Here is an 8,405-nt window from a genome sequence, read left to right as displayed (position 1 = left end):
GACCCGGGAGAACCCACGAACCATGAGATCTTGACCTGAGCTGAAGTCAGACACTCAACCGACTGGGCCCCCTAGCGCCCCTCTCCTCCTCCCCTCCCTATCCTGGGGCAGACATCACAACTGATCACAGCAATCTTTCCCACAGAGCCCACCTAGGGCCCCCAAACCTGTCTCGAGACAGCGCTCCAGGCAGCCTCCACCAGACCTTCAGGTTTGCACTGAGACCAAATCCATGCCAACTCTGGGTAACCATGCTGTAGTAGAACAAACAAATGTTTCTGACTCCAAAGCCCTGTGGTGTCCACACCCGCTCCCCGGGGTGGGGGGAAGCAGTAGGGTTAGGAGACAGGGGTGCTGAGGAAGGCTTGTACAGGACAGAGCTGCGAAACCGAGATTAGGCAGGGACGGTGGGGAGGAAAAGGAATGCTGACAGCACCTTGACCCTCTTGCTCTTGGCCTGGAGCTCTCATCCTGGAGGATGAGCAGGGTGACCAGGAGCGGAGTCCCATCAGGGGCTGCCTGCCCACACACAGCCCTGGACCCTAGGGACACTGAGCAGGGCTGGTAACCCCGCTAGGCCCAGGTCTTTGGAGCCTGCACTAGGCTGGGGGAGAGGCAGAGACAGCGAGGCAAAGGGCAAGCGAGGTGCTCCCCCCTCAGATCTGAATCTGTCACCAGCCACAGAGCCCGCCCACGGCCCAGCAGGTGCCTCCCGCCCTGCAGAAAGCCTCGCTGCAACGCCTGCTTTATGGCCTCTGCCAAATGAAGCACCAAACTTAACTACATCACCCCCTGACAGGACAGGGGAGGGGGGTGGGGGGGCACACTGGGCTGCTTCAGCCCCCTAATCTAATCACTGGCGTGGGTCATTTCAATTATGGACACCAGAGTGTGGTGGGGGGCCTGGCTGCTCATAAAAGCCTCCATGCTGTTGCTCAGCTAATTATGAAGCTCTTACTGTCTCAGCAGGTAAATAACTCAGGACTGAGAGGTTCTGGCTGCTGAGATGGAGTGGTGCGCCAGGCAGGGAGGACGAAGACGGGGGAGACGCCTGCGATGGGCCCAGGGCACTGATGGGAGTTGCAGGGAGGGAGGCACAGCCTTCCTTCCTGGGGGGACCAGGGGACCTGGGGTCTCTACCTTGGGACGATCAGCCAACATCCAGGAATTGGTGGAGGAATCCCCTACCGTGAGCACAAAATCTGAAATTTTCTAGAAACCTCAGAGCCACACGGTAGGGCGAAAAAATTTCAGTTCCACCTCCTTTTGCTAACCTTGCCTTTATATATGTATACTTAGATCCCTGAGAAGTTAGAGGACCCAGGGGCCCTCCAGGCTGGCTCCATGCTGCCTGTGCCCAGCATGGGAGCTGTGAGTTCTTTGGTTTGCTCCCGGTCCGACCTGTCCAGGTTCAAGCTGGGTCGCAGAGACTAAGGGTGAGGGGGTCAGCTCCTTAACCGCAACAGCTCCTCCCTCTAGGACAAGCAGGGAGGGGGATTGGGTGTCTCGGGAGGGGAGCAAGACCCTCCACGGCCTGATTATTGGCCCTACACCAGACCGCACAGGCTACGGGAGACCACAGCAGCCGGACTTGGAAGCTATTCTGAGATAGAATGGACATAAAAAACGGAGGGCTGCCTGTCTAGCCTGGGGCTGTGCTTAGCTAAGTCTTTCTTCTAGACGTCAGTGAAGTCCCCCAAATTGGAGCTGTGATTTCTTGGTGAGCTCCGAAACTACCTTAGATTCTGGGAAACAGCAGATGGTCGGAGCAGTCACAGCTGGGAAAATCCCATTTTTGCTCTGTTCCTCAGTTTCCTTCCTCTGTGACACAGGAATCGTGAAACTTCTAAACATTTGGAGGAGCTGAGCTAAAGCTGTTCTGTAAATAAAGCTGCTGGTGCCCTATCTTCCTCCCACGGCACAGGGACTCTCTTCCAGGGGAGGGGGTCCCATGTCATTTGTTAATAATGGCACTGCTTCAGGACGCAGACCTGACCCTGGGGCTTCAAACGCATCCCCTGGCTGCCACAATTGAGATCAGGGCCCCTTGGCACTTGGACGGAGGTGGTCCACACTGGGGCCCAGCTTAGTGGTCAGGCCTCGCTCCTGAAAGGCTGCCTCTTGGAGGAGGACCGAGGAGATGCTCTCTAGGAGGAAGTGAAAGAAGGCTGCATGGAAAGTGGAATGGGACATCCCTGGGCAGCCCCACCACCCAAGTCCCTGGCCAGAAGGCAGGTGATGGCTTCAGGCTTTGGGCCCTTGGATCCTGGAATAAAAGCACTTCTGGGGAGAGCCAGAGCTCGTAAGGTGATTCTGATCGAGGCAGAGGAAGAAAGACCTCACACCAAAGCCTGAAGAGTACAGTCCATCTGTGGACAGCAGGCAGGTCTTATTTTTATTTGTGATGTATTAGTTACTTTTTAAAGTGCTGTTAAATACATTGCTTCATTCCACTCCTCAAAGTTCTGTGATTTGGTGGAGTAAGTATAAGCAACCCGTGTCGCATAGTCGAAGCTCTGAGAAATCACGCTCAAGGTCTCCTGGTTGGACAGTGACGGAGCTGGGACCAAAACCAGACGCTTTCCCCAAGGACAACTGGAAAGGAAGGAGACAACGCAGCGGGGAGTTCACTGCAAGCCTTTTCCCCCGTGACAGCGGAGGAAGTGAAGAGACATCTAGGGATCGATCGAGAAGCTAACTGAGCAGGCGGAGGCAGAGGAGGAAGTGAGGAGGGAAACAGGTGGAGGTTGCACGGACACTTCCTGTTCACAAACTTCTTATGTTCCTCATTTCATTAACAGCAGCAGCGGAATTTCATGGACAATTGGCGTTTGAGCACTAACTGGGAGGTAATGAGAGAGGGAGGATGCAGGTAAGGCTGTTTGAATTTAAATTCTTTTTCTTTAGGGGGATGGGGGAGCAGGGTTTTTAAAAGACAATTTTAGTGCCGCAAAAAGTTCCTAGCAAACAGCTTTGGACTTTCGTGTCCTTCTGCTGGCAGTGTTAGGAGAGTTGGACTCTCAGCCAACCGTGGTCTGCCGCCAACCTCCCGATGGCTGCCCTGGCGGAGGGCAGAGGGATGCCGAGGGGCTGGGAGTCTGTCCCCGGGTAGATTTCCCCCTCAGACCTGGAAAAATACACTAGAAATGTGTCCAACGTCAGCAGCGAGCTAGAATGCGTTGCTCTGCAACAATTAGCGCAGAAATCGCCATGGCAAAGCTCTGTGTGGACCTGGGCCGAGATGGGGATAAACTAGAACTAGAAAACGGGATGGCCATATCTAGGAGTATGTGGTCTGTGTGATGAGTGATGTGCACACAATGTACACCACACACACCACACTTGTGCACACACACCACCGTACATACGTGCGGACGCACACACACACACCATATACCTATGTACACACAGGTATACACACCCCACACATGTGCACACACCACACATACACATGTGTACACACACCCCACGTCCCACATATGTACACACCCACACACCTGTACACATATACCACACCACACACCATGTACACACACACACACGTGCACACACCAACATGCACACACACACAAGGCCCTAGATGTTCAAAGGGGGAAGGGACCACAGAATAAGGTAAGGGTAAAGACAGAGAAAGGGGACCGTCACGAGGTGCTCAGGGGAAGAAGGTGAGGGAGGCTGTTTTGAGCAGGCTCCTCAGACGCAATGGCACACAGACTGGAGAAACAAAAAGAATATGTCAACTCACAGTAGAGGCTTAGACGGAAACGGCAGGCAGGTTAGTCTGGCTAGACAGAAGACTGTAATAAGAAGCCATGAGAAATGAAGAAAGTCAAATAGCAGGAAGGAAATTTTGTGGAGACCTGAACTTCCACCTTAGAATTCAGGTTGTGAGGCCATGGAACTGCCAGAAGGTCAGCTATACTCATGGCAGACCGGGCCACTGGAGAGGTTAAGAGCCAGAAGTTGACCAGTTACCCCAGTTCCATGTGCTCAGGGCTCTTCTGTCCCGACAAGTAACTGTGGGCACAGATGGGAGGCGAAGGGGCAATTGGGACTGTGATGGTTAGTTTTTGTGTGTTAACTTGGCTAGGCCACAGGACCCAGATGTTGGTCAAACATTACCCTGGGTGTTTCTGTGAAGGTATTTTTTAGAGGAGATTAACATTTAAATCAGTCGACTTGGGTGAATAGAGTACCCTCCAGAGTACAGGTGGGCCTAATCCAATCAGTTGAACGCCTCAGCAGAAGAACACCGACGCCCCTGGAATAAGTGGGAATTCTGCCAGCAGACACCTCCCACCCCTTTGGACTCAAACTACAACTATTCCCTGGGTCCTGGCCTTCCAACTTATGTGCAGTTTTGACTTGCCAAGCGTCCACCATCATGTGAGTGCTATAGACTGAATTGTGCTCACCTTGCCCCCCAAATTCATACGGTGAAGTCCTAAGCCCTGTACCTCAGCATGTGTATGTGGAGGCAGGGCCCTTCAAGAGGCCATTCAGGTTAAATGAGGTTGTTAAGGTACGCCCTAATCCAATATATTGGTGTCCTTATAAGAAGAGGAAATTTGGACACAGACATGTACATGCAGAGAAAGACCATCGAGGACACGGGGAGAAGACAGCCATCTATGGGCCAAGGAGAGAGGCCTCAAAGAAAAGTTCCAGCCTCCAGAGCAGGGAGAAAATAAATTTCTGTTTAAGCCACAAAGTCTGTGGTGTTTTGTTATGGCGGCCCTAGCTGATCTACAGGGAGAGGAGATTATAATCTCCTTGAACCCAAAGGGGCATGCATGAAGCCCATCCCCCAGCTCAGTGCCTTATACATGGTCTGCGTTGACTACAGGTTGTGCTAGATTGGGTCTGGAAGGTTTGGAGGCCGGCTTCTGTCCAACTGTGGTGAGGTACTGGGGAAGAGGCGTTCGTTGGAGCAGTGGGAACAAGAGCTTCAGGATACAGACATGGTGACAATTTGCATTCTGCTTTGTACAAGGTTGACCTCGGGAATCATTCCAGTGAAGAATGATCTGTGACTGACTTATTCTGTGTTCTCTCATGTCCTAACATAACGCTTAGGACTTAACTGACACTCGGTAAAGGTTTTGAAACGGCTGCCTGAGTGACTAAGATAAAACAGGGAGATGAAGGAATCTTACACAAACAAAAAACCGAAACAAACAAACAAACAAACACCCAAAAACAACAAGTATGTATGTACCTAGAAAATTTCTGAAAGAGATGGCTATGGTGTCACCTTTGGGGAGTGGCACGGAATGAGAAGGCGGGCTTCCTTTTCACTGTGTACCTGGAGATGGCCAGACAGTTCGCCATGAATGCACTAGCCCTGGGCCATTCAGTACCTCATTAGGTGTGAGACCTGCACGGAATGAAAAGAGCAGCAAGAGGGGAGCTTTTAACCTGCCATGCCCCCTCCAACCTCCCCACAAAACTTTGCAACCTTCCCCAGTACCGAGAAAGCGAAGTTGGGTGAGACCAACAGCCTCCAGTCTTCACAAGCTGCTCCCCAGCGCCCAGAGGGAGCACAGGCTCACGGCATAGAGCCCCAGCACGACGAGCACGCTTTAAAGAGCAGTCGTTCAAAACGTTCCAGGAAGGCCAGCACTTAACCTCTTGTCGTCCTCCTGGTCCCAGGTTTGGAAGTAGTGCTGAGGGACTTAAGCTGGAACGAGACTTCTTCAGGGTCTCTGACTGGCCTGGTGTTCTCGACAGAGCGAGGGCTCTGCATGAGAGGGGATAATGGTGCTTCCGTGGACCCTGGACTTCCCACTGGAGCTGACTGCCTCATACTACAAGGAAGGTCTGTAGGGGGTACAGGGCAGTGGACTGGGTTGGGGCCTCTCTCCTGCCTGCTCAGGGCAGGTGAGGGCTGTGCTGAAAGAAGCCCTGGAGAACAACGGCAGAGCTGTGTTGTGAGGAAGGCTGTCTAGGCTGGATCCACCCAGGAGGTTTCCTGAGAGAGGGAGGGGGCCAGCCCCACTGACTCAGTTGGAGTTTTAGAGGCTGGGATGATTCTTTTTTGTTTAATTGAGATATAATTTACATATAACATATTAGTTTCAGGTGTACAGCATAGTAATTTGAGATATTTATATCAAAATGATGACCAGAGTAAGTCTGGTTGGACATCCATCACCATGCATAGTCACATATTTTTTTCTCATGATCAGAGCTTTTAGGGTATACTCTCTCTAGCAACTTTCTTTTAATTTTTTTTAAGTGTTATTATTTTGAGAGAGACAGAGACAGAGTGCAAGCAGGGGAGGGGCAGAGAGAGGAAGACACAGAATCCAAAGGAGGCTCCAGGCTCCGAGCTGTCGGCACAGAGCCCGACGCGGGGCTCAAACTCACAAACTGTGAGATCATGACCTGAGCTGAAGTCGGATGCTTAAACTGACTGAGCCACTCAGGTGCCCCACCATAGCAACTTTCAAGCGAACAGTAAAAATAGCCTCATAAGTTGGCATATCATCTTCGCATGGGGCCATGCTAACCGCTGTATTGTTCCAGTTTTAGTACATATGGGGCCAAAAGTGAGCCCTGAGATCATTCATATACTTTTTCAGATTAAGCGATAGGAACCCAAATACATACAAACTGTGCATGTGCGCTCTATTATCTAGAGTCAGAGGCTCAGTCACTTTAGGTACTGGTTAAAACTGGAAAACACAAACACTTGATCTCAGCCAAAAGGCGGAGAAGCAATGGAAAACACAAACAAAAACAAGGAAAGCCAAAGGAGGGCCTGACCTCTAAGCTAAAAGGAGGCCTTCTGGAAAGCCAGCAGGTGGTAGACAGCCTTCGATCTCCAGAGCGGTAATATCAGATGCAGCACAGAGGTTAAGAAGCAAGTGTTTCACACTTTTCACCCAGCGGGACACCGCCTGGCGCTCCACCAACGGAAACTAGGGCGGAGAGTGATAAAGCAAGATAGGGTAGGGGCCTTGAGGCTTCTCACAAACCTGTCACCCCAGCAGGCTGGGCTTGGGGATCTCTTCTAGGCCCGTCAGCGTCAATGTCCCCTTGAAGGCATGAGAGGGGCCACTCTTGCTCACTGCTGCACTCATCATGGAGGAATGTGACCAATAGGATGGACTTAAATAAGCCGAGAACCAAGAAGGCCAGGCAAATTGTGAAGAAGACTCCTGGTGGAAGGAACCAAATGAGGTGGCATCAGCTAGAGTCTCTGGAGCCTCTCCCTCCCCCAGCGCCCCCTGTCTGAAATGCAGCATCTCATCTCTGATGGGAATCTGTAACATGGAGGTCTGGTGTCCCCAAAGCTGCTTACCAATCAGAGGGGTGCTCACTGCGCTCCTTGGCATCTCATCAGACATGTTGACCCTGAAGACGGTGTAGCCCACCAGCACACTGGTCTTGAACACAATCCTGGCTCGGCAGATGGGTGGCAGGTAAAAGCTTCCCAGATCCACGAGCACGAGGAAGATGCTGGGAATCAGCAGGCTCATGACGTAGACCAGTGGGCGCCTGCGAATCACCACCTGGCCGGGGCCATGGAGTCTACTGAAGACAGGGTATAAGCTGATGGACTAATGTTTGGCCAAACCCACGGCCAAGAGATTCCTGAAGTCCCAGCAGTTCTACATAATGTGAAATGACTATGTAGTTTCGAGAACGGAGATTATTTTGTGTTTTAGAAAATAGAAAAAAAAAAAAAACCTTTAAGCTTTTATGTAGAACTTGTATTAATATTATTAATAATTATAAAAGAAGCCTCTATTTATTTACCACTTGCTGTATGCCAGGCACTGGGCTGTGTTTCCTATGCTCTTATTCAACCCTCACACCAACACTAAAGGCTGGGTATTATCATCTCCAGACAAAGAAACCGAGGTACACAGACATTAAATTTCTTTTTCAAACTTACACAGCTGGTGAGTGAGAAGCTGTTTTAAATTGAGGTCTCACACCAACATTTTTCTTTGGACAGCGTGTAGGCAACATCTTGTACTATTTTTGGTTTAGCCCGTCTTCCTATGTGGAACGTGAGTACCTTAGCACCTGTGTATGTGTCAGAGTCTGGGCAGGAACAAATAGCACCACTGGGAAATCTGTGGAGCGCTTGGCAAGGAGACCGTTTACAAGGAGCAGGGCAGAGGGAAACCACAAGAAGGGGGCAGTGCCCCCGATACTTGGGAGGACTGGGTGAGCTGCTTCTGTCCTTAGTCCTGAAGGGGCAAGGGCTGAGAATGTGAACAGAATCTGAGAGAAAGCTGGGTGGAGAAGGACACCAAGCAGGAGCTGTGGCTTCCCCTTAGGGGCACAGCCAGCCTCGTGGTAACTTGACTCCACCGGGAGAAAAATGGAGTGCTCATCTGCACCCTCCTCACCCTCCCCTTCTCTCCAATCTCCTACCACTCCATCCCCTC

The 8,405-nt window shown here is 51.3% G+C and overlaps 1 protein-coding gene across 1 annotated transcript in view; it reads right to left on the bottom strand.

The window, feature by feature from the left end:
• Positions 1-2,359: 2,359 nt before the first annotated feature.
• Positions 2,360-8,405, bottom strand: part of HTR3B (5-hydroxytryptamine receptor 3B) — a gene marked incomplete at its 5' end in the record, with an annotated part of 47,336 nt that continues 41,290 nt past the window's right edge. Inside the window, 4 exon segments of the mRNA XM_032594978.1 lie at positions 2,360-2,842; positions 5,471-5,740; positions 6,981-7,163; positions 7,307-7,517. Of these exon segments, the coding sequence (XP_032450869.1) occupies positions 5,697-5,740; positions 6,981-7,163; positions 7,307-7,517 (438 nt within the window).

This window comes from Lynx canadensis, chromosome D1 (genome assembly GCF_007474595.2).
Source record: "Lynx canadensis isolate LIC74 chromosome D1, mLynCan4.pri.v2, whole genome shotgun sequence".
NCBI lineage: Eukaryota > Metazoa > Chordata > Mammalia > Carnivora > Felidae > Lynx > Lynx canadensis.
This window is presented reverse-complemented; position numbering and strand designations above follow the sequence as displayed.